This window comes from Solanum stenotomum, chromosome 3 (genome assembly GCF_019186545.1).
Source record: "Solanum stenotomum isolate F172 chromosome 3, ASM1918654v1, whole genome shotgun sequence".
Classification (NCBI taxonomy): Eukaryota; Viridiplantae; Streptophyta; class Magnoliopsida; order Solanales; family Solanaceae; genus Solanum; species Solanum stenotomum.
In genome coordinates this window covers 18,014,780-18,042,653 of record NC_064284.1, presented here as the reverse complement: position 1 = coordinate 18,042,653, position 27,874 = coordinate 18,014,780, and the positions used below count along the sequence as shown (strand labels likewise).

The following is a 27,874-nucleotide window of genomic DNA, read 5'->3' as shown; positions in this document are numbered from 1 at the left end:
TTATGTTTCACCATAGATAACACCAACCTGGGTTGTAGTGTAGTGATGAGACTGTTTCATCCTTAATCAGAAGTATGTCTCAATTTCGAACCCTAAATATGGAGAGTATCTCCCACAAATGGATCCTGCAATGCACAATTCGAATTTAGTCAGAACTTACGGACTTCAAATATTGGGTAGCCTGAAAGAGGTGGAGGAGGAGTAAATGCACTGATGGGTGAACGCATGGGAGTGCGTTCTATGACAAAATGCGGAGCAAGAGAACGACACTTTACTTCTTCAATGCCAGTAAAATCAAATCACCAAAGAGATAACTACTACAGGTAAGTTCAACGGTAGAAAAGATTTGACTGTTAAGACTGATGTACTATGTAGTGTAGAAGAACTTTTACCCATTAATACTGTGGTCTAACCTGCTGTAGGAGGTAATGTGACATCCTAGTTTAGGATAAGAGTCCTATGTACAGAAAAGATGATGGGTATATAGCCTTACACCCTAGTGACACATTTTAAAGCCGTGTGGTGCAAGTCTAAAGCAAACAATATCACTAGTCATATGGACATTGCAAATGATATCAAAGTCATTCATATGTCAGTCTTGTCGATGATCGGTCAAAGCTCAACTAAGTTTAGGCAAATCGGTAAAACCTCAGTGCACTAATAGTATGCGACACCCAATGGCAAAATCATCAAAGTTACGACTAAGGAGTGTCAAAGTAAATCATGTGGAAACCAAGGAGTGTCTATATATAATATATGTATGTATACATAAAAAAAATATTCTTACCTAGCTACATAGTATAATTTTTCGATAAAGGAGTGTTGAGTATATGTCAATTTGCTGCCACTGATGACACCCTAGCTTAGAATAAGAGTTCCACATTGCCAAAACACAAAAGAGATGCTCAGTATATAAGTAAGCACGCTTTTCACCCTAACAACGCGTTTCAAAGAGAGCGGACAATATTACTAGGCCTCTCAATTTTCGTGTTACCAATTCGTATTTTTCTAGTATCAGAAATCACCTTTCACATTTACTATCCTCACCAACCCTTTCCAGCTCTCTCTTTCACTGTGCACGCAGTATACTTGTCTGCATGCATGCACCCCTCATTAGAGCAACAACAAGAATGAAGAAGCTAGAAAGCTAGAAGGTACTTGCCAGTTGCCACAACAAACACTGAAATAACAAATAACCAAAAAATTATTTAACTGGAATTCATTATAGAGTCATTACATATATATATATATATATATCGTTGTCATACAGAATTGATACCCTTTTTTTCAGCAAACTACTCAAGTTGCTTTAGCAGACAACAAAAATGATACATCACCTAATATTATAACCTTATGTGACCTATAACCTAACATATTTATGTTTATTGTTTGTGACAAAATGTGTCAAGACCCTTCCGCGATTTTCCAGTATCTTTTCAGTTTCCATAATTCTAAGTTTTCATAGCTAACCTAGATCTTCTGGTGCTAATCTTTCTTTGCTCCTTCGGTTCTATGTATTTCACTTAGAGGTGTATTCTATCTGTCCAAATACATATATATGATTTAAAATGTACGATAAAGTGGACACAAAGATATAATGAAGATTTCCAACCACCACAGGTTTGCATTTGGGATGTCCCTTGAATCCATGTCAGGGCCGTCTTAACCCCTAGGCCACTAAAGCAATCACTTGGGGTCCCATATTTTTGGGGGCTCCCATTTTTTTTTAAAAAAATATACTTATGAATGTTATTTTTTTTTAAAAAAAAATGTATATGTACTATGAGTGCTATGATTTCTACTTAGGAAATTAAATATGAAGTGAATATAGAACCTGAATTTCGTAAAAAATAATTTGATGAAACTATTGATTACGAAATCACAAAGTCCCTTGAAACTAGAGTTGATTAAAAAAATTCCACTCCTATGCAATAGCTCGCAAACCACATATGAGAGGTAACTCACACTAGGCAAGTCTGGTGCGACGAGCTCGACCCAGAAGGCAAACCCCTTGCTTTCGTTGGCAAGGAATTTCGAACTTAAGACCTCCAACATAAAAGTCTCAAGCCCAAACCGCTGGGCCACCCCGAAGGGTTGTCTTAACCTTGAACTTTAACACATGATAGTTATTCTGCTATTGATGGTTTAAATTTATTTTTTGAATTGAAAGTGTTAAGAAAAATAATACATGTAGAAAATAATGATCTAATGAAAATGCGCAATCAAATCAAAGACTTGATTCTTTTCTAAATACACATATTGCTTATAGAATTATGTTAACAGTTTCTCTAACCGTTGCCTCAGCCAAAAGAAGTTTTTCGAAACTAAAATTTATTAATTTTATTTAAGATCAACAATGTCTCAAGAGAGATTGAATGGATTAAGCTATATTATCAAATGAAAAGGAAATATTAAAACAAATTGATTATAAAACAATAACTAATGATTTTGCATCTAAAAAAGCTAGAAAGTAGATTTAAATAAAAGTACATATGATGAAAAAATAAAATATTAGGGCCTCTCCCTTAAATTTCGCTTTAGGCCCCAATCTTGTTGAGTCGACCCTGATCCATGTTTTACCCTAGTTGGAGGGGCGAACTACAAGTATATACTATTGGATGAGGTACATGATGCATGTTAATTGCATACGATATTAAGATAGTTAGTGAATTAGCAAAGCAACAAACCATAGATGATAATTATGAGGAAGCGCCCTGGAAAGTAAGGTTTTAGGTTAAACTGAAATAAAACAAGAAATGCACGATTGCAAGTTTAATCCTCATAACGTGGGACTAAAAGGGATTCCGGTGCCTAAATGCACCCGATTCATATGTGTGAATGGCATGATAGATGAATACTTAATTAACACACACCAAAAATAAGACGGTAAAACTGGTGAAGTATTGTAGAGTACTGTTATACAATAAGATGAATATATCTTTCAAACTTGAAACGTTTAGTAGACCGGTTGTAAAACCAATAATGCTACACAAAATTCAATATTGAACCTCTAAGTAACACATCTACAGGATAAGAGTCGTAAAATCCAGATATTTAGATGGATATAAAAAAAAAATACAATCGAAGAAATATAATGACCGCATTAGACAAAGGTAATGCCTGTTATGATCTGTCATTTCTATACCGACCTCAAAATAAATCGGTCCATAAGTACGATATGATGATAAGTAAGTGTGACAAAAAAAGTAAATCTAAAATCACATAGAAAAAATGTCTCAGAAGTGTTAAAATTCTTCAAAATAAACCTAAAAGTAAAACATTAGAAGTAAAAGGATCCACATGGGCGACACCAACTAATTGGAATTATCGTTTGGATTCTTCTCAGTCATGTTGAGATTGTATCTCACTCTAAGAATAATTGTTATTATATTAAGAAACATCAAACTAATCTTAAAATACATTAATTTATCATTTTTAGATCAAAATGGATGCAAATAGAACACAATGGATATAAGTGATTCATATAAACAACCCCAATAAATTTGAAACTCAATTAATTGATTGATACTCTTGAAATAGACTAATTTGACATCTAAAACTCAAACTCGAGACACTAAATGTGGGATGGAGTCAAAATTAAATATCAGTAATCCTAACTTTACACATTAAGCATATCACCAAATTTGAGTTTTCATACTTTTTTAAAAAATATTTCAAAAGTTGGCGGCCGACAAGAAACGAAATGGTTACTACCCTTTACTCTTTTATTTAAATTTTTATGTCCAAGTGGAAGTAAAACTTAGTAGTCCAATAGGGAAATGAAATGTTATTATATTATTAAAGGGCAAATGGAGAGATGCATATACTGCAATCTGCACACAAACATAAATGAGAATGCAGGACAAATTTTAAAAACAAAGAGAGTAAATATGCGGGGTCCTCCTAACTTCATTCATTTCACAATCTGCAAACTCATTTAAGATCACCACGAAATGTATGAGCTATACATTACTCCCAATTTATTTGTTTTTGAATCAATAACCAATCACCACACAGCTTTAGCAAATCCAAAATATATGTACATAAATCCACGCAGGCAAACATATTTTATTTTTGGAGCTGAAATTTCGGGAGTTCTAGGGGATTGTGATACCCAATAATAAGAAGGGGGGTGGGGTGGGTGAGGGAGTAGAGGGACCTACTACCTTGATTGCTGTATAGATTTCCATGTCCCATTCGGATGTCTTGTCCCCATTCTTCCCTGTAACGGTTGAAAGACTGTGTTTATGCCTGCTGGTTCAAGCCCCTTTCCTCATCTCTTCAACAAAAAAGAATAAACAAATCAATTTGAATTTAAAAGACACAAACAAAATATATACAAAAGAGATTTGTTTGTCACTTGTCCCAATCTTATATCTCAATTTAGTGCACTAACTGCCCTTTTTCCAAGTAAGAACCTTTTGGGCCCTCCAATTCTTAGGATACCATACAAAGCTGATGTACAACTTAAACAAACACTTAAATGCATTTTTTCTTGTCTTTGGTTTGTCCTCTAACCTCTTATAATGCACGGAGTAAACATCATGTCCATTTACAACAACAACATATGCACTGAAATCTCCATGGAATCTGGGGAGGGTGATGTGTATGCAGCCTTACCCTTACCTTGTGAAGGTAGATAGGTGGTTTTTGATAGACCCTCGGCTCAAGTAAAGCAAATAAAAGAAAATATAGTAGTTAACAAACTATATAAAAAATAATGGAGAAAAGTAGCATCAACAACAAATAGTACGATAAACGAAGCAGAAGAACCATTAGGTAAAAATTAAAATCGAAGAAAAAGGTAATAGGAGAGTACTAATAAAGAAAACTCGACAATGCTCGACTACCTATTAACCTTTCACCCAAATTTTTGACCTCCACATCCTCCTATCTTGGGTCATGTCCATGGTAAACTACATGTGTGTCATGTCTTTGTCTAATCACCTCTCTCAAATACTTATTCGGCCTACCTCTACCCCTCCTAAGACCCACCATAGCCAACATCTCACCTTCTCATTGGGACATCTCCTTCACATGTCCAAACTATCTCAATCTATCCTCCCTCATCTTGTCCACCACAGAAGTCACTTTCACCTTGTCCCAAATATCTTCGTTCCTAATCCTATCTCTCCTAGTATGTCCACACATCCATTTCAACGTGCTCATTTCCGTTACTTTCATCTTCTAGACGTGTGAGTTCTTAACCAACCAACACTCTGCCCCATACAACATAATTGGTCTAGCAACTACTTTATGTGCACAAATATAATTTTAATTTATACATCTCTCTATCCAGTTGCTACGTCTAACTCAAACCATACTCATTTTCTATTTAATGTATCTTTAACCATTGATGTACATCATGCAGTTAATATATGGGCTAAGTCACACGCAAAAAGAAAATAATGCAAATGTGCAAGAAAGATGCCCCTACTTGGGCTAAAGTTGTACTCTCAATAATATGATTAATTTCGTTTTTGGAAGCTGCTCTTTTAGTTACCTAGAGAGGTAATCCCAATGAGGGTTTCCTTCAGCCTTTAGGTGATGGTGACTAGTGAGTAACTGAGGTGGTTGGCATCATGTAATTCCAAGCTCCAATTTCTAGCCCCACACCATATAGCAGGAATGTCTTGAATTTCAGGTCCCTAAAGCAAAGATAGTGAAACCTCAATAAACTTACCCTACAAAATAGAGGGACAAATTTTTTTCATATTTCTCCATCTAAACTATATTAAAAGACTCTAATTCACATAAAACTAGATTATTGAACAAGTCCAGAACTATTAAGCACTCTAACATCGACAGCTGTTGTAGTACTAACTACTAACTCCTATGCGCATTCAGAAGAAACACAAGCGAGATACCTGTCTTGAAAACCCAAAAATGAACAGCTAAATACTACTTCTGAATAACAACTTAATAGAAATGTGACAAGCAGAGGTAATTTCATAGAAATGCAACTATTTAAACTGATTCCGTCAACACTCATTTTCTGTTCAATTCTAACTTCTGTCTGTTGGAATGGATAAACCCAATGACATATCAAGTATCCTCAAACTTTTACTGATTAACTTCTCTGCTGCTGTCAAACCAAACACTGATCAAAGGCAATAGACCTGTATGATTTGATTGAAAATTGAGACACTTTTAGATTCTCATGACTTAAAGAATAGTCTGCCAAAGACCACAATCATGTGCAGGAAGTCAATTGTTTGAATATTATAGATTTCAACTCAGTGTTATAACATAAGGAGATCTAGCTTGATCTGATGAACGAGTCTCAGACTTAACCATGTCCCAAGGATGCAGCTACTATTATCACTCCCATAAATGAGTGTTAACAGAAGGTTAGACCCCATAATGATGAATATAAAAGTCTCTTACAAATATTTTCGTGAAGTTATTACTTAATTATCACCTTTTCTTCTAAAAATTTGCTAGTAATATTTCTTGTGCTCAGATAATAAAAAAAATTGTCACTATGCTTGTAAGTTGTAAGAGACTACCTTTTAAGGTTTATTGTACTGCTTGATACAGAAGCCCACAACTTAGGATATACATTTTGGGAAGAGCATTTGTTGTTGTCCCTGTTCCACAAACTAGAGAACTAAACATTAAAAAATTTAGGCTTCAACCTATGTTGCTATGAACTTGCATACAAGTATGTACCAGGTAAGTATTTGGTTGCATAAGTTCAACGTTTAGTAAATTTTGAAGGATCTTTATGAAGCACCAATACACACGTTACACCTGTTTGACACATAATATATCAAGGCAAATGAAAAGTTTTTATGTAAGATGGGTCCTGTTACCAGTTTAAAAAAAAGTCTAAGTAAGATGGGATGGGCTTCGACAACTGGTAACTGATAGAACTTACTACTTAAGTATCTTGAGAATATCACTTGTGTCATTAAAGTAAACAATTACATTCACCCAAGTGAGAGCTAAGGGGTCATCCGCTTATTCCACTTGCATAGTTCTGAACCTCCTAGCCCAATTTAAGAACTCAGTTGACCAAGGGCTTTGGCAGATTTTCCATCAACAGGTAAGACTATCAGCATGAATGGCTGACAAAAACAGATGACAACCTGATGACACACCCCTAATGTGGTTTGTAGAGCACGGATGCAGCTATGGAAGCCTATAGAAATAGAATATTGCCTTTAATATCATTTATGGGTCAGCATATAAAGTATCAACCTTAAACAAGAAGTGCAATAGCAGTGATAAGGCCCAAATCTCAAATATCCTGCCGTTAGTCATAATTGGAGTAAATTCTTGAGGTACAGGAGTTTCTGAAAATGAGGAAGACCAGGTAAAAGGATGAGGAAAATAGACCAGAAGACGGATCAAATTGTATCTTGGATTGAAAAGAGAAAGAAGACAAATCAATCAAGCTACTATGCTTCAACCACAACCTAGATAGAGTAGGCTACGAATCCTCTATATACCTTTATCAGGAACCAGTATCAACCTTATATCAGTTAGTAACAAGAGTTACAAGACTCTAATGTTTTGTCTTTTAACACAAATTTGGGGTTTCATAAAGCTTGTGGATCTCTAAGTCTTACAATTATCCATGTTCAGGCCTAATCTAAGTTTAACAAAGACAACTAGGCCAGGTCCCAACTAATTAGTATTGCATTCATAGATTTTTTTTTAATTTTTTTGATAAAGGTAAAGTTGTATTCTTCAGCATTATGGGTATGCTGGCTACCTCCAAAAAGTTACAAGCTATTTCCATAATTACATAGATCCTAGGAAATCTACCAATTGTTCTACTTCTTCTATACCATCTTCTTTACACCAAAAATACAACATGTTGATGCAATTTTCTTTCACCTTCTGAATAGTGTTAGTAATATTCTCATGACACCTGAGGTTTCTTTGCTTCCATAGTATTCTATAAAAGAATGTAATAAAGAAAATAAAAAGTACAGACAAAGAGAAAGCAAATTTGTGATAGGTTAAAAGAAGAGATATGAAAGGATAACAGAAGCATCTTATATAAGCAGACAGATACATTAGCTTCAACAATGTATAAACTCTTGAACAGCAGGGTACAGGGTCTTGTTTTGAGATGAGTTCCCTACAACAGGTAGGGTCTATGCAGCCTTATCCTACCTTGTGAAGATAGAGAGGCTGAATGAGATTCCTGACAAAGGAAAATCTTAAAGGAAGTTCTACCACCCCATATGTGCATCTGCATGTCAAAAACCAACTTTAAATCTGAAGAAGCTTTTCATTGTTTCCTCCCTTGTATTAGAACCAATTCATAGCAGCAAAGGTCGGTGCTTTTGATATTAACAGAAATCTTCACAATTAACTGGAAAATACAGGTGACCTCCAATACTATGGAAGCAGGATCTGACCTTTGAGAATTGACACCTTCTTTAGCCATCCACTACTAATTCCTGAAATTTGAGCATATGCTGACAACATGTCAGAAATACTACTTATCACAATAAACTTTGTACATTATTTGCTCTAAACAACACTAGCTAATAAAGACAATTTAGATTATTCTGTCTTATTGAATTCACAAGTGTGGACCAAATACTCAGGCACTAAGAGTGCTTTTAGCTAGTTAAATTGAAATTACATTAGAGGACTTCTATGAAATAATTCCCTTGTCTATATGAACCATATTGACATAGATGTTAGGCTTCTTGTATAAACTAGCTTAAACATAATACAGCAATAACACACAGTCTGATGATTCAACCTTCATTTGTGTATCAAAAATTTTGTTCAAATTCAGAAAAGACGAAGGTAAAAAGGCAGTGAGGCAAATTAGGTAGAGATGAACTTAGAACGGAACTTTTCTTACCAAATTTAGGTCAGCCATGAAGGAACCATAATACAGCTGAAAACCAAACACAGAGAACCAGTGAGCATATCATTCAAACTTGATCTGTGGTTCTAGTACTGAGGATCTTTAAGTTCAACTCTAACAGAAACCAATGTCAATCCTTCTGCAAGTAATATAGCTTCATATTTCATAACCTTGTACCCTGAAGTGATTGATCCTCTATTTCTGAAATGTCAAGATCAAGAACCTCCGTGTCTAATCTCAAGATGTGTGAATCCAAGCACCTTTCAGTAAAGAAGCTAAAGTCATTTGAGATCCACTGCAGCAATGTCATCTTAACGGAGAAAATCATTGCCACCAAAGACTGAACTGCCCAAAGAAAAAGATATTACATTCGGAGAGTTCTATGAATGACCATCTGGACCGACACTACAGAATATGTAATGCTGTCATGATGCAGACTTTGAAATAGAAACTGCGATATAAAAGGCCTACTTATACATTTCATTTGGAATGCAGAAATTTTGTTTATATGGTAGTTCATTCTTTTAGTAACTATTGTTTGTATGAGTTGTCACAACACGTAAATGAATAACAACCTCATCCTTTGATGCAACTCATGTTGTCTCCGAAATTAGCAGGACCACAGGAACAAACACTACATGAGCAGCTAACTTGGCTTCTCACTTTGGAAAGTAATGGCTATTGTAGAGCACTTTGCAATTCATAATGAAATGGTTTGTAAAGGTGAGAGATTTGGGCAAATTGATGTGGTGGCAAGAGGAATGCCTTTGAGGCAACTTTTTGGCTTAGGTAAATGCAGTACATAGATTTAGGAAGTCGAAGATCGTGGAGATCTATTTTGTGAAATCAAATTCAGCGATTTTAGAATAGCACTTTGATACTTTTTCGAAGTAACAGATATGAAGAAGGCAAATGAATTCTTAGGAAAAAAATTAATTAAACAAAAGAGTATATTAGAAGGGAAAATTAATTCAGACCACCATATCTTTGCATTAATAATAAAATATACTAAAAGAATTATTGCAAAAAAAATCAAAACAGGAGAGGTAAGCTTAATATCATAAACAACAAGGGAGGTTATCGTGAAGAATCCAAACGTGGGGAGAGGTCTCTGAATTTATCCCTAATATAGAAGTAATTAAGTAGGGGTAATTGCTTCAGAAAATGTAGGTAGTTTTTGTACATTGGAGTTCTTGTACAATCTTGAAACAAAAGTAAAGGCAAAGGAACCATAGGCAACTAGAACTTAATTATTTTTCACAAGATTTCTCCAAATAAATGCATCTAATGTGAAGCAGTATTTTTCAGAGGAAAGGGAATTATTTCTTTAACAAAATGCTTCCTAGACACTACTGCAATCAGTTATCACCCTGCAGGATTCCAATTTTTTTAAAACCGAAGTTTGGCTCAACATAACAAGATAAGATTTCATGCATTAGTATTTTTTTTAATTGGTTTCATGCATTAGTATCAATGTCAAGTCTTTTCCTCATAATTGATTTAAGAATGAATCACCAGATGAGAAGACCCAATGTAAAATGTATACCTCATTACTGCACTCAGCTGTTGATTTTGTGGACTCCCACAGCGTTCTGTAATCCATCAATAACGTACTTGCATGTCAGCTGATTTGGCGCAAAACCCACTTTCCTCATTTTATCTTGAAATTTCATCAATTTTGCAATATCACCTTCACCACTTAGAAGCCTGACAATTGTGTTGTAACAAACTGTGTCAAATATTTTAAATTCTTGAGCAAAGAAGCTTAACAGCGACTGAGCCTCACAGAAATTGTTCTCCCCACATTGACCATTTATTAAAGCTCTACAGACTTCAATATCAGGTGGCACATCACAATCAGTCATTTCTCTCATCAAGGAGTTAGCATCCATGCTTCGGCCTAATTTACACAAACATTTAATTATAGCTCTATATGTACCAATATCAGGCTTCAAATATTTTGATACCATCTCTGCTTTCAAGCATAAAGCCTCATCGGGGAAATTGCATCTGCAGAAAGATTCAATCAACTCCCCGTAGACCATATTGCCAGGCTCATATCTGTTGCCAGATACTCTATCAATTAGAGCTTTGGCTGCAAATGGTCGATTCTCAATACAAAGTGCAGCAATAAGATAATTGTATATATCATGAGATACTACAAATCTAAATCTTTGAAGCTCGGTGACTAAATTCACAGCTGAAACCAAATTATCCTGTTTTTGATATCCTTGTACAAGAACTGAACAAGTGAACTTATCAGGATACATCCCTTCTCCAATCATGTCATGCAACAGAAAACGTGCCTCTTGCATCATCCCCTCTTTGCAATAACCATAAATAAGAGTGTTATACAAAATAACATCTGGTTTTAACCCTCTGTCAGCCATCCTTATAAACAACTGATGAGCATCTTTCACATTTCCCTTTTTACAAAAGCCATTTATCAAAGAAGTATATGTGAACAAATCTGGTGATACATCTCTAACGTACATAATTTGATACAAGTGAACTGCATCTTTCATTCTTCCTTTCCTACAATAGCTACTAACTAAAGTATTATATGTAACTATATCAGGTTGAAACCCTTCTTCTTCCATTTTCTCCAAGAATTCATTAACCTTGTTCACATCTTCATCCTTGCACAAGACATGGGTTAATAAATTAAAGGTACACGAATTCGGGTGCACTCCAATTCTTTCCATTTCAGCATAAACTTCCCAACATTTTTTGCTATAATTCAACTTTGAAAGACCAGTTAAAAGGCAGTTCACAGTAATAACACTCGGGTACATTCCATGCTTCACCGTCTTTCTAAACGCTCTAAATCCATCTTTCACCATGTTTACCTTGAGAAAAGCCTTAATTAGCATATCAAACACAACAGGGTCCCAATTACACAGACCACTAGATGAAAGCAAACTTTCAAACACATCCACACTCTCCATTCCATCTCTCTTCAAATCAACCAATTCAGACAAAAATTTCATTGCTTGTGAAAAGTTCCTTGTCCAAGTCAGTATATGAATTACAAGACAGTAGTTTTGAGTGTTAGGCTCCACACCCAAATCATTCTTGACCCAGTTAAAGAAACTAAGAGCACTACATGAATCAGACTGGCATCTCAACAGAACCCTTGAGATTTCACTGTTACTGAAATAACTAATAAGCCCATTATCTTGGATGGTTTTCTGAAGGAGGGACAAATGGTCATTGTTTCTGTTCTTTAGAGCTGAACATATCAGACTCACTGTGTTTTGGGGGTTTTGGGTTTTAGGTAGAAAGTTATGCAGAGGGTTTGAAAAGGGTCTGCCAGACCCACTATAATCTGTTAGAATTTGGACACAATTTGATGATGAAAAATTCAGTCTTGAATGAAGATTCTTGAAACTAATAAGTAATTCTCCATTTGAACAAGTAGATTTAATTGATTTTTGCGTTAGATTCATGGGAAAAATCAAGAAAAATGGAGCTAATTTCTTCAACGAGTAAAGTAAATTTGAATATAGATAGAGAGAGGATTACCGAAGGAGACTGAAATTTGAAGAATCTGGTTCTACCATGTCCGCAAAATTAAATTTGGCAGAGCAGAGGAGTGAAAAGCTCTGCTGCGCTGCGTTTGTTTGCGGGAACAAATCTTCGCCCTTGGCATTCGTTGCCAACAGACGTTATGTTATTCGGGTTTATTCATTGTCGGTTCAATTTATTTATTAAAAAAATTACTAAAATACATGACTTATGTTTTTTTTATTTTTAATATTTTCTTCTATTTTTAAAATTGCTTATTTCTTTAATGTATTTGAGTTACATATTAATGTATTCGAATCAGTATTTAGTATATCTGAGCTATATATTATGTATCCGATTTATTTTATAATATATCCAAGCTACATATTATGTATCCAATTTATGTTATAATGTATCCGAGCTACTCTTTAATATATCCGGTTTGTGTTACTTTTTAAGAAATTAATGTAATTACAAACTAATAAGGAATAGATTGTAATTTCATATTAAAACTATGAAATTTATGTAAATTATACTTATTTATTTTTAATAGAAAACGGTTCCGATTTATACGGGGCCATATTGATTTCTGCACCTATATTCCCAATCAGCTTAGACCCAAGCCCAAGTAGATCCAGATAACAGGCCCAATTATGTATTCCTCTTAAGATACTTCATAGACTTGGCCTGTTTGGCACTTCTGCTGGATTTCATTGGATACAAGCAATTCCCAAAATAAAGAAATTTCATAAGTTTAGGAGGAAATTACTTACTTTAGTTTGCAATATTATGAATCTTATTAGATTTTGATGTGTCTGGATACGTCTAGATACATGTATTTTGGGATATATATGGTCAAAATTAGCTGTGATTTATTCTGGATACAGTGTACCAAAGTGAATTTGCATGTAACTGGGATACGTAGACAAATTCCCTCGCCTCCCTCCCATCTCGCTCACTACTCTTCTATGTAGATGACATCCTAAATACATGTGAATCACACCAGATACATACAGATATATGTATCTAGTGTGACTCACATGTATCTGGGACACATGACTATCTTCCTTCCCATCTCTCTTGCTTCTCTTCCTATTTTAGTGTATCTGGTAGCAAAACTACATATATCTAGATGTATTTTTCTCAATATATGGTAGACAACTCTTAATTAATGGTAAAATACGTAATTATTTGAAAGTATATATAGATAGAGTTAATATATATGGTATATATAAATGTATGTCTAATAAGACCGTTTTTCCTTTTTCAAAAAAAAAAACTACGTAATCAAACAAACATTTTCATCTAATCTATTAAATTTCAAATTCGATTTATTTTGATAGAGTTAATATATATATATAGTATTTATTTTGAATTTTGTGAATTTGTTACAAATTGGAATGGATTGATATCAACCAGTTTTGCGTGAATCGGGGGAATTAAAATCAATTTTACGTTAATATTCCATATTAAGTGCAATAGACACATATATAATGTATCACAATTAATGTATTCAGACAACCAGTTATGTATCCGAATGACTGATATTTTAAGGGATTTTTTGTAAAATAGTAAAGAGTAGGAATTTAATGTAATTTAGATCTTACACTATGAGATTTATGTAAGTTATACAAAAAAATTACTCCATCCCAATTTATATGACTTACCTTCCCTTTTATTCAATCTTAAAAGAAATGATATATTTCTATGTTTAGTAAAGTTTAACTTAAAAATTTCTATTCTACCTCTAATGAACTGATTTATAGCTACACAAATATTTATGACTTAATTTAGAACACATCTTTTTTAAACATCATATCAAGTCAAACTATATCATATAAGTAGGAATAGAGATTAAATTTTTACTAAATATAGAAATGTGTTATTCCTTTTAAAATTGACTAAAATGAAAAGTGAGTTATATAAAATCGATGGAGTAATATTTTTGTGCCATGTGGCATATTAGAGGGTAAATAGTTTCAAAAATAATTTTTGAGGGGATAATTAAGACTTCTTATAGTTTAGGAGAGGTAAATAGTTTCGAAAATCCATATTTGAGGAACAATTAAAACTTCTCATAATCTAGGTGTGCATTTAATAGAAGTCAAACAAATCCGACCCTAAAATATAAGGATTGATTGTAGAAGTGTTTTTTGTTAGTTTTGATTGGCAAATTTGAGGAAGTTCTTCAACTACAAGGGCATATTTGAGACCTAATCCAAATGCAGGGCAAATTTGTTATATTTATAAAGTTGAAGGACAAATATGAGTCATTCCAATAACGACAAAGACATATTTAAGATCAAATTATTCTATTTTTCAATAGTTGAAGGGCATTTTTTGGCCCTTTGCAAATGATTAAAAGATGTTACAAAACTTGAAAGCTTGTGATACATATTAATTCCGGGACTACAACAACTAAAGATGACCACATGAAAACAAAATAGATATCATCATCATTATTAGCAAATGGTTAAACTAAAACATCTAATAAAGTGCTAATGCCTTGCTTCCTAGTAACAAATTGGTTGCAAAATTGTCCTTGATTCATCATGATCTTGAGTTAATTAAGTTACTTTCTTAGAAGATTAATTAGGAACTAAGAGAATCTCTGATAATCATATGGGAAGTTTGATTCAAATCCCATTGAGTTAAATTGGTAATCTGCCTCATTTTGCTGAGAAGTTCCTTCAGACATGTTATTAAAGGAAGGGGGAAAATTCTCCACAAAGTTGTTGTTTGGAATTGTGGATGAATTAGTCAAAAAGTTGTAATCTTGATGATCGTGGGACGACGATGAAGGGTAATTATTAAACGAGGGTATATATGGCACATTGTTAGGATGATCATGGTGAGTACTATTGAAGTTGAAGTCGTCTTTGGAGATACTAAGGTTTTTTTGAAAATTCAGGAGAATTTCATTCGAGTTTTGATGTGGGGTAGGGATTAGTTGTTGATATTGTTTGTGATTTCCTATGTTTGGTTCTTGAATTTGATGTATTGCTATAGGCAAAGGTGGTGGTGCTGGATTCACATTACTGACACTAGCACCACCACCTTGATTACAAGTGTGCCTTCCTCGATACGTGACTTCGAAAATGGTGGGATCTTCATCGGATCTTTGAACTTGTTTCGTAGCCAAACAACCTTGGACATGTCGAAGTGTGCATCTGTAATAACCTCTGCATTTAACAAACAAAAAATATAAGTACATCAATGTTTTAAGTATATATAGATTCAAACATTTTAATCTTAATATGTACTACGTTACCTTGGATGTTTAGCACCAAGGATATCTTTCTGTCCATATTTTCTCCAACTATAACCATCATCAAGAGTCCCTTCAATTGGCGCCCCTGGATGAATTTGAACTTGCTTTGTCCAACGCGGTGTACTGCTCTTTCTGTAACATTATAAGTTTAGTAATCATACGTGAAAAATTTAATTATAAGAAGAAAAAAAAATTATAAACCTCTTGCGTGTAGCATGATGATCTTTAGGCTCAAGATCACGATCACGATCAGAATCTTCACTTGATCGCGGAGAATCAGACATTCCAATAATCGGAATAGCAGGGGAACTAGAATGTGCTAGTAATGAATTAGAATTATCTCCAGTAGTATTATATTGTAGCAAGGACAGAGCCCTATCAAATTTGGACTGGATATTCTGAATCAAGAATTCCCTAGTGTTTTCGGACGAATTAGACGATGAATTATAATTAGGAGCATTAAGATGAAGTTGGAGCTGTTGAACAAGATCCCTTCCTTGAGTTAATTCACTTACAAGTCTATTAAACTCATGACTATTATTGTCAGCTGCGTAATTATCCATTTGAGAAATTAACTCGAACGTGAAATAATGCAAGACTGGGGAGAGACAGAGTATAATAGGAGTTGTTGGTTAACCATACAAGAATTTGTGATTTTGAATGTAAAGAAGAGATTATATATAAAGGGGATGAAAATAAATTGATAGTAACAAAGGGAATGGAGAAAGTTTGACTGAAGAATAGTTTGGTTAGACCAGTCTTTGGTCAAGGGAATTATAGTATAAGTAAGCAAGTCTAATTGTTGACTATTTCAAACTAATAACTTATAATAACATGTCTATTGAACTGTTATTTTAAGGTTTTGAACTCAAAAATCCACCTCCATGGGGAGTTGGGGGGGTGGGGTAGGGGAAAATAAAGTTGGTCTTTGATAATATAATGTTGGAGCAATAAATATTAGAGTTGGGAATGGAAGTCAAAAATATGGAGAAAATGGAATGATCAACCGAAAATGAAGACCAAAAGAACCTTCTTGCCGCGTTTACTGTTCCTCTTAAATTTAAATCCTTCGATCTGTTTTACTTGTCGTTCTTATAATCCAAAATAGTTGTTAATTATTTCCTTCGTTACGTTTCAATTTTTTTGGTCTTATGTTTAACTTGATATAGAGTTTAAGAAAGTAAAAAGAATTTTGAATTTTGTGGTCTTAGGTTAAAAATATGTCAATTGTATTAAATATTCTTTAATCTTGTGATCTTAAATATGTCATGCAGAAAGATAAGTTGTTAAAAGGGAAAAGAGAAATAGATTATAACGAAAAATAGTCGAATAAATTTATATGAATGGAATGTTAGCTTCCACTTTTATTTTAACTCAATAAAAAATTAATATGGTGAAAAGAAAAAAAATAAAAATAAATAAGAATAAATTGACAAATGACCTTTTTAATAAATATATTTTTAAAGGACGCGAAGAAAAAAAGAAAAAAAATAGGACCAGTTGTAGTAATTCGGTGCATGTTTGATCCCCAACTTCTTAATGGCCAAAAACTACTTCAAAGGTGTGATTGTGAAAGTTATAGTTTAGAAATCATTTACTAAATCATTTTTCATAGTTGATTGGATATAAAAGATTAGGTGCATGACTCTCCTTTCAATTTATGTGACTCGATTAGAATATGAGAGTCAAATTAATTGATCTTCAACATAAATTAATTCAAATATATAAAAATTACATAAAAAATATTTGAAAGAAATCATGATTAAAAAAATATTGTTTGACTCTTTTAAATACTCATAACTAGGACACATAAAGTGGAACAAAATGAATATATGATAATTTTGTAAAAGATGAACGATCTAACATGAATCTCAACATAATTCTTATGATTTTGCACAATGCTTAAGAAATCATAAATAAGAAGATAGTTTTACTAATTCACCCTTTAAAAAGTTCTTGGGAATTTTACAAACAAATGTGAAAACTTTCAAAAAATTAATAATTTCAAGGATAATATAGGATAAATTGAATTAATGATTTCTTAATTTAATGATGAACAACTAATACGCTACAACTATTTTTAGTATAATGATCAACTAATATGGGACAGAGAAAGTATATTTTTGGCATTAAATTAAGGAGGAAACTTGAGATCAAGTAATTGTTGCGACACACTTTTAGTTTCTAGAGAAAAATAATGCACGTCTATAAGTGATTGATATTCATTCTTACATTTTTGTTGAAAAACATATTCAACTTTTCATAATTTGATCAAAGGACCCTAGAAAGGAAAACATTGTCGTCTTAGTAATTATTTCAAGCCATCAACTTATAAATTTCTTATGTCAAAGTTTTGATATATACACAATTATATTATACTAAGAAATTCACTTAAATATATAAATAATTTATTCAAAATTCAATAAGCTATCATTTCTAGAATTCAGAATCCACAAACTCCGCCTATCAACCTCTCATTACAAATAGTGGCACTCAACATGCATGGACGTTACATTCTTTTTCTTTAATTAGTTATAGTATAATGTTCATCATAAAATTTAGTAGTAATATTTTAACAGAAACAGTACTACATACTCAACAGTCAACACTTCCCATTTTTGTTTTGTTTTTATTTTGTAGGCATTGACCATTCAAGATATATTTTTGACTATTGACTCTACTATGAGCTAGATCTCCAATTTTATTTTATTTTATTTTAATTGGTAGACCGTGAAGAGTGAAAAGGAAAAATAAAATATGTACAGGTTGTGCTCTTCTAATTTTTAAGAAAAAAGGACCAACTAGTTATTTATAATAGGAAAATGTCCATGTGAGGTCCTCTAGATTTTAATTAATTATATGAGTAAACTTAATTACTCTGACTGTAGTATAAAATGTCTTTTAAAAGCGCGGTATATAACTAATTCTAAGATAATCTGTTTTTAATATAATGAAAAATTATGCAATAATATAGATAAACTATCAAGAAAAGAATACATATATGCGAATAGTATACAACACATGGACAAATATTTGAAATATATTTTGTTGCAATTTTTACTTCTTTAGCTGGTAAAATATGGTAGAGCCTATAATTTGTTCTGAAAAAAATTATGAAATCACGAGCTATTTATTTTTCCCTTTTTTTTTCCTTCTACTGGTTTGACTCATAGAGTCATAGTTCAATTTTATTTGACTTAAACATTTGCTTTGAATAACTTTAAATAAGTTGCTAAACATTGTCCCAAAACTTGCGCTAGTCAAAGTTAACCTTATATTAATATTAAGAATATACAATCTTTGATCCTTAAGTAGTAAATGAGCTAATTAATTCTTTTCATTTCATTACACATTATAATAATAATAATAATAATAATAATAATAATATATGTATACAATTATCCGTCATGAAATTCAGCGCTTTATTTTTAAATTTTCTGAATGTAAATTTGAATTAATCGAATAAACCCAGTATGAGAAAAAAATTTGAAAAGAAACTCTTCTGTCCAACTAGAATATTTAAATGGTTATTTATGTATATTAATTATGCAAATTCTTAATTATTGCTTAGGTCTTTAATCCGTCTTTACTTAATTTCGAGTAGTCAAAAGCCATTAACTTAAGAATATAATTAATGTTGAATACCATTCACTAATTAAGACTCAATAGTGCTTATTGATTATGCACATCCTTAATTATTGCTTTAGTCTTTTATTCTTCTTTACTTAATTTCGAGTAGTCAAAAAAACCATTAACTTAAGAATATAATTTACGTGGAATATACCATTCACTAATTAAGACTCAATAATTCTAATTGAAAAAAAGTATCTGCATGGTCTACTCCATGTACTAGAACTAGAAACATGACAGAATTAGTTTAACGTCATATATATGTCATACACCAATATTATATTAACTATATTTGAGCAAAGTAGTTACGTGAACAAAGTCAAAACATGGTATACGTTTGAGTACTCTATGAGTAATTGTGTTCTTGTCTCTAAATTAAATGGCAAATACGGTTAAACCTTGATAATATTTATTTGAAAATTTTATGATTGTTCTAATAAAGTAATGTTATATATGTATACTAATTACTAAATATTTGATATTATTTAATTTGTGTATCATAAAGAATGAATGTATTATTTGTTAATTAATTTAACCCCAAAAAAATAGAAAAAGTATGAATGCAGGAAAAAATAAACATATTAGCTTTTTCTCGTAAAGTTATGAGCACTATTTAAGTACACTTTTTTTATTATAGATATTTGTATTAGAATTTATTATGTGTAGGTTATCATAAATATTTTAATATTTTATTTTTATACATAATATATTTCTTACAAAATATTATTACACAATATTTGAGTATGACTATTATAAAAGTATAATTTACAATAGTATATATATGGATATAATGAATGACACTGTTATAATTTTACAAAGAGTACCAATATTTATCATAATTTTCTTAATGGATGTGTCAAGTTCAAATGTGACAAGTAAAAGTGAACGGAGGGAGTAGCTTGACGAGTAAATGAAATATACTTTCTCCGGTCACTTTTACTTATTTATTTTGGACCTTGTATGTTAGTTAAGAAATAATGATTGATATGATTGTTATATCACTGTAATGATCATATTGATTGATGTTTAGTCGTAAGTCTTGAAAAATAATTTAAAAATTGGGAATCAATATTATCAAAGATATAACATGTAAAATATTAATATACCAAAAGTAACAAATTAAATTAAAAACATTTTAAATATAATTGACAAATAAAAGTGAATGAAAAAAGTCTAGACTTTCACTTATTGGACAAAGTAGGTTCTAAATGGATGGAAAAAAAGAGGTTCTAGATAACTTATAATGTTGGAATAAGATATTGTCGGAGATATATAATAATGAGAAATGCTATATGTGTTCAATTTTCTTCTTATTTTTAATTTATTGCCTTTTATCATTTCTCATTATTTACTACATAAATGAATTTGAGCAATAAAATGATTTAGTACGTGGACACATGACAATTAAACTGGAATAACATTTGCTACAACAAAATGACTTTTACCGACACTAAATACGCACATTAACAACGAGTATCAAAAGTCTTTATTATCAATATTAATTAGTCATTAGATCCAATATCGCTATAGGCTTTAGAGATATTTATAAAAAGTGTTAATTGCCCTTAAAAATACATATTTAACTGCAATAAAGCTATTACCGTTAAAGAATATTTTTGATGTAGTAATGATTTGTTCACATGACTTAACTTTGATTATCTAATGGTAAAAACAATGAGTAATTTCCCGAGATAATCACCCATGTTTGAGAAATTACCTAGTAATATCACTTATGTTTGTTTTAGGACCACAATATCACCCAACTTTACATATTTTCCTCAAAATATACTTGACACAAAAAAATAATTATTCTCTCTCCTATTGGGATGCCATGCAGTACAATCAAAACAACTTTTAGCGGTAATAAATAGACACATTAATAAAGAGTGTTAATGCCTTTACCGACATTAGTTAAGTGTCATTAGATCCAATGTTGCTAAAGGCTTTAGAGACATATACAAAGAGTGTTAATTGCCGCAAAAAATACATATTTAGTGGCAATTGAGCTATTGCCGCTAAAAATACATATTTAGTGGCAATTGAGTTATTGCCGTTAATTAATTGCCGATAAAGATCATTTTTGATGTAGTGATGTCACATTTTCATTTTTTCTTTTAAAAATTTAACTTTTTAAAATAACTCATATGTTATATTCAGTAAAAAAAAAATCTTAATTATTTATCATTTTTAGTTTTTTACTTTAGCATATTAAGAGATATACATTTTTTTTCTATTATTACATTTAACATTAAGTATTTTTCTAAATCATTCCTTCTTTAATTTCTTAAAGAATATGCAAAGTGCACACTTTTAATGAGATTTCATGTCATATTATTCTTTTTTTTAATAATATTTTTTAATTTTTTTAAATTGGAAAATTTAGTTTCTACTCCTTCCGTCCATCTTTAGATCTTTACTTGTTCAGTATTAATTTGACACATCTCTTAAGAAATAATAAAGATAATTTTACTATATCAATCTTTTAAAATAATAAATTTTATGCATTGGCGAATGGCTATAATTAATAATAAAAGTGGATTAGGAATTAAGTAATAAATTATCACTTGATTTTCTAAAGTAAACAAGTAACAAATGAATAATTATTTATAACGTAATGAATAAATAAAAACGGACAGAGGGAATAGTTGCTAGAAAAAAATCCATAAAAGAATTATTTGATATAATACTCTTGATTTTTTATGAGTATGTGAAAATTGTTCTCTAACGTCAAACTTTTTCTCTTTTTTTTTGTTCACTTTTACTTGTTTTTAATGTTCACCTTGCGCATTTTATAAGAACTTAAAGAATGAATGATTTGAAAAATGATTTAGAATAAATAATTAGTGTTAACCGTAATAACAGAAAACAAATATGAGTTGTTTAAAAATGTTCACTTTATGTTATGTAATTATTATTTTTACCGAGTGTATCATATAAGTTGATTTAAAAGTTAAATTTTTTAATTATTAGTAAAAGAGAAATAATGTGACATAGGAGAGAGAAAAATATTTTTTTGTGTCAAGTATATTTTGAGGAAAATATGCTTAGGTGATATTGTAATCCTAAAATAAACAAAAGTGATATTATTAGATAATTTCTCAAACATAAATGACTATCTAGGAAAATTACTTGAAAAATCTTGGTAACTCATATAATTTGTGCACCGTAGGGGAATTCATAATTTAATAAAATGTGTCAAGAGCTATACGTGTAATTAAGAAGTTTACTTTTCCAATTGAAAAAACATTTGATATATATGACTTTTTCTAACTCATAGTAGTTGCAATTAACACCCTTTCGTATACTTTTGAAAAATACAGCGCCTTTGAAATGACTATAACTTCGTGTTATGTTAATTCTTTAATTAAAAAAATCAAATTTAACATCAAGAATTATAAAAATTATTCTAAAAATATAGAGCACTTTTTTCCTTTCTTTTTCTCCATTAATGGACCCACGCGTCCTCCAAAAAGCAGAAAAAGTAGAAAAATAAATAAGTTGTTAATTATATCTTCCCAAGTAGGTACATGCATGATGAGAAAAATATAGGTTCAAAGAATGCTTAAACCAAAACGATGAAATGAAAGGATGGTATATGATAATTGGTTGTAGAGAATAAACAAATAAATAAAATCCACGTATATTCCACAAGTAAAGTAATACTTTTCTTTTGTCAGATACAAAGTTTAAGAAATAAGAAAAGACTTTGTTATGTTTTAACAAAGTTGTTTCTATTAAAGTGACTTTAATGCTTATTTTTAGTTAATTTTTCTTCATAATCGGAATGGTACCATTCAGTAATTGTCAAATAAGGAAAAATGATATTTTTTAAGACGGACTAAAAAACATTGAGTATCACGTAAATTGAGATCGAGGGAAGATGGAGGATTTGAGTATGACCCGCTCAAGTGATTACGCGTTTTGAGACTTTGATAATGCCTTTTTTGAATTCTAATGTCTAGCCGTGCAAGAAAAACTGATTTTTTTTAAAAAAGTTCAAATTATATACATCTCTTTCTCTTCTTATATTTTGTTGAAGAAGAAAATGGGGACTCAATTGACCGGGTCCTTTCAATTGTTCTAGCATATTTGCGCATAAGTTCGATTGCTTATCAATAAAAAAATAAAAGAATATTAATTATTTAAAGAGTAAAAATTAAAAATCAATTCATTTGAAAGACAAACAGTATAATTAAATAGAGAAATTAGTGTATTAATTTCATCTGATAATTCTGAACATTCTATTTAACTCATGGTCAATATTGATAAATTTCAGGTAAAACTCCCTCTCTCTTTTTTTTTTAATAATTGCTCATCTTTTGCGCACTAAGAAACACTAAATTAACTTGACCAATTCCAAGCAAACATTTGGCTTTGTACGTAGTTTGCATACATAAATAAGATACATTAGTCCTGAGTTTCACAACATTGTTATAGATAAAAGTAGTATTTTCATAAATATAAATTCCAGTAAATCATAGTTTATAAATAAGATATAACACACAACATTAACAAATCACATATATTCATGTTCTTATATATAAATGATTGTGATTAAAAACTTTTAATATAATACACATAATTTTTTAAAAGATGTACTGGTCAAATAAATTAACAATAGTGGTGATAACTAGATATTCTTTAATATATAATCATATCAGTTTGTACATATAATGCCTTCACGTAGAGCATGATTCAATCAAACTTTTTTTAAAAAAAAATTATAAGTCTCCTTACAAAATATAAACTTACGAGTTAAGTTTTACGTATTTATTTTTAGAAAAAAATAATTGAAATCTTACTTTTTAGTAGAGCTGTCAATATAGGCTGGCCCACCCCATACAAACTTTGAAATTTAACGGGCCAGATCGGGCTAACCCATTTTTTGTGTGGGCTATAAAATGGTCTGCCCAACCCACAAGTACATGGGCTACGGGCTTTGCCGGGCCAGTCCTTTTTTCTTAAAAAATATATTTTTTATAATTTTTTAAATTAGATTATAATTTAAGAATATTATCATAAATATCAACAAGACAATATTACACGGTGTTAGTGCTACTACTTGTTAATCAAATACACAAATAAAATTATCTTTATAATATTTATTAAGTTTGATTTCAAGTAAAAGCATAAATAGCTATAAATAAAAATATTATCGAATGGTTTCCAGTGATCATAATAAAACACAAAAATTAAGACAATATTTCATAGGATATGGCCTATTTAGTGATTCCCTAGAAATTTTATGGAATTTTTATTTTATGTAGTACATGTTTTATAAACATAATTTGTATTTAAATTGTAATATTTCAAACTTTAAACAGATTTTGAGTTTAGACTCTTGTTATTTTTAATAATCTATTTTATTTTTATTTTTAATTAATTTTTATTTGGTCCACGGGCCGACCCTATCCATATTTCTTAAGCCCCACAAATCGGCAGACTTATTCAGGCCAAGCTAAAAAGTTATTTTCTTAAATGGGCTCCAAAAATCGTAGCCCAATCCTATCAAATCACGGGTTAGGCCAGACTGGCCCAACGAACCTAGCCCATATAGACGGCTCTACTTTTTAGTAGGATATGAGATTTGAAATCAAAATTTTCAAATTAACGTTGATTTCAATCATAACTTTAGATTTAAGCTTCAAATTGCATTACCAAACCCCTACTTGATTTCAAGAGAACTTATGGCTACGGGTGTATATCGATCGGTTTAGTTTTGAGTATTATTGGTTCGGTTTATCGGTTCTTGGTTTATCGTTCTTTGGTCTTTAACGGTTCGGTTTTCGGTTTAACCAATAAGAAAATGTTTTCAAAACAAATATATGACTTGTCTAACAATTTGACGCGAAATAAAAGAAGAGAGAAATCAAATTACTCTTTGAGTGCAAAAATTCTGCTTAGTGTAGTAAACGAGTAGAAAATACTCACAATTCACAATCTAGTCGTTGCCTAACCCTTGCCGTCGTCGTTGCAAACCCTACCCGTCGTCGTTCTTAGTTTTTTAGGTTTTGACGTTGTGAATCTAAAAACGTAAATAAAGAGAGCAGAGTTAAGTAGTGTTAATTGTGTAGGGTCCTTATAGTGATTATATTAATATTTTTTATTTGGTATTTATGTATGACTAAAAATTAAAATGGTAATCTATTATATTTAAAAAACCAATATCGAACCGATACCCCAATAATTTTTTTTATAAAATCATTAAATAACCGTTAACCCAATAACCCAATAACAATAAACCAATAGCATTTTTTTCGATTCGATTTATCGATCGATTTGATTTTTGCACACCCCTATTTTGGCTTCAAATTTGAAGTTACTTTAGAGTCATTTGGTAAGATGTATAATAATAATGCTGCATAAGATATATTAATAATCTTGATATTAGTTATGCTGAGATTATTTCTGATGCAATCTTTGGTTTGATATATAAAAATAATTATGTATTATGTAATTTCTAATTTTTTTTATTTACAAAAATACCTCTACAAAACATAAAGCTACACCATTAGGATTATTTCGAGAGTAGGTAATAAATTCCACTCATCCAATGGATATAATCATTATACATATTAAACTTGATGCATAGATGACTTGATATATGAGGTTTTAAGCATAAATGTCCAAGTTCAGTCATCTACGCTAATTTTAAAGAGCCACAACATCAAACATGCATATCCGTTTGGCATAGATTTCCCAAAAAAAAATTGAGTAAAAATTTGACAAATAGTGTTTGTCTATATAATTTGTCGTTATTTAGCAAATATTTTGGCAAATAACTCAAATTTTTAAATACTAGAAAAAACTAGTATTTGGACAAAATCTCATTAGTTGAGAGCATTTAAAAATTCAATATCTACACCAAAATTTATCTTTTACAAAAACACCCTCTATAATTGTTGTTTGCGCTGTATTATATAATTTTTTTACGTGAACAACAAAGCAGTGATGGAATATTCAGTGAATATGAAAGTGTTGATATAACTGTTAATGAAAATGACGAACAATCGACTCATGATAACAAAGTCATTAGCTTCATCTACTTCACGATGTATGAAATGATGCTTGTTGCACTCGCTCCGAACTACCACATTGCTCCAGTGTCATAGACACTACTTGTTATTTGCTGCAACGAAGATCTAATTGACTTGTTGCGGAAGTCATGAATCTTGTTACGTCGACGTTTCTATCTTGCTATGTAATACAAACCTATGGTTAATTTTAATAGTTTTTAAAACTTATGGGGGTATAAATCATATTTCTTAAAAAAGTGAAATATGTTTTCCAAATACTATGGTCAAACACATGGTAAAATTTCACCCAAATAATATTTGCCAAAAATATTTCGAAAACTACGGCCAAATGGTAGCGTAGTTTGGCTTTGGCACAGTATACCATATAATATGCCAAAAAATTTTTTAGGTAAAATATGTCTGAAGTTTTACTTAAATTTACTTGCATAAGTAATATGTCAAACTCCAGGTAAATATTAGTACTATTATTTTTGAATGTGAATCTTACAACTTTAATCATATACTTCTAAAGTTCAGTATGACATGATAATTAGACTTACAAAATTTTATAAACTTATAATATATTAACCCTTTGATAATGTGAATAATTAACAAAATAACAAGAGCAATTCTTATTGATTCTCTTGGATCATATGATGAATATTGCTGAAGAGCAGTGATGAAAAGTCGTCCTTTGTCCAAGCACTTATTTGCTCTTGTTCATATAGGTAGTTCAAGAGCTCTATAGTCTTGTGTCCACGAAACAAAATTTAAATACATGATAAAATTGTATATCAAGTATATATTGTGTTATATCTATAAAAAGAAATGATACATTATCACAATTGACATTTACAAGATTAATTTTAGCTCTGACTTTTGATTCCATACTCGTCCAATTCACCTTTCCTCAAATTTTATAAATAGTTTTGTCCAGGTGCTTTTAATAAATTTCAACCACACACGCTCAAAATTAACTATTTTATCTGTCTCAATTTATATGATTTACTTTCTTTTTAGTTCATCCCAAAAAGAAGGTCACATTTTCATATTTAGTAACAATTTAACTTTATAATGCTTATTTTACCCTTAATGAAATGGTTTCTGGCTACACACAAATAACTACAACTTATTTTAAACCACAAAATTCAAAAGCATTTCTTTAACTTCATGCCAAGTTAAAATAACACATATAAATTAGGACGGAGAAAATGAGCTTGACTATGAGCATGAAAACAAGACGATAGCTTATGTTAGCCATTATGAGTACTTACCGAATAGTTCAATTGAATATTTGCACTTGATAGTTAAGTTTATTAGTAGTTGATTTTTTAAATATACTATATATATATATAGCCTTACCAATAAAGATATTAGTTGATTCAAAACTTAACTATAATCAACAAATCAACAATATGAGAACCTTTCCAATATTCAAAGGGCATGAAAATTTCCAATGTTCAAATTGGCCCTCTTTGAAAGAGACTTGATTCTAAAGTTTTGTCTTATGTTTTTTGTCTTTAGAGTTTTAACATTTTACCATTTCTAAACTACTAATATATACAATAAGTCAACAATAACTTTTATAATAAAATTGTGTATGCTATTTTT

At 31.0% G+C, this 27,874-nt stretch overlaps 2 protein-coding genes across 11 annotated transcripts; both read right to left on the bottom strand.

Moving 5' to 3' along the window:
- Window positions 1–27: 27 nt before the first annotated feature.
- Window positions 28–12,496, bottom strand: LOC125860222 (pentatricopeptide repeat-containing protein At5g40400). Of its 10 annotated transcripts, none has more exons than XR_007445827.1 (5): window positions 10,386–12,496; window positions 8,834–9,184; window positions 8,376–8,417; window positions 4,167–4,279; window positions 28–125 (listed from the first exon to the last, which is right to left on the bottom strand). XR_007445827.1 is itself a non-coding variant. In XM_049540147.1 (2 exons), exon 1 carries the CDS (start codon window positions 12,286–12,288, stop codon window positions 10,399–10,401), a length of 1,890 nt encoding a protein of 629 aa, XP_049396104.1. In that variant the 5' UTR covers window positions 12,289–12,496; the 3' UTR covers window positions 9,292–9,962; window positions 10,386–10,398. The 10 variants fall into 10 exon arrangements, 1 of the variants encoding a protein (XP_049396104.1); XR_007445826.1 differs by lacking the exon at window positions 28–125 and adding an exon at window positions 967–1,093; XR_007445825.1 differs by lacking the exon at window positions 28–125 and adding an exon at window positions 973–1,180.
- Window positions 12,497–14,774: 2,278 nt separating this feature from the next.
- LOC125859900 (probable WRKY transcription factor 30) lies at window positions 14,775–16,248 on the bottom strand. The gene is made up of 3 exons (XM_049539751.1): window positions 15,819–16,248; window positions 15,618–15,749; window positions 14,775–15,528 (listed from the first exon to the last, which is right to left on the bottom strand). The coding sequence occupies exons 1-3, from the start codon at window positions 16,178–16,180 to the stop codon at window positions 14,946–14,948; spliced, it is 1,077 nt and encodes a 358-aa protein (XP_049395708.1). The 5' UTR covers window positions 16,181–16,248; the 3' UTR covers window positions 14,775–14,945.
- Between the last annotated feature and the right edge of the window lie 11,626 nt (window positions 16,249–27,874).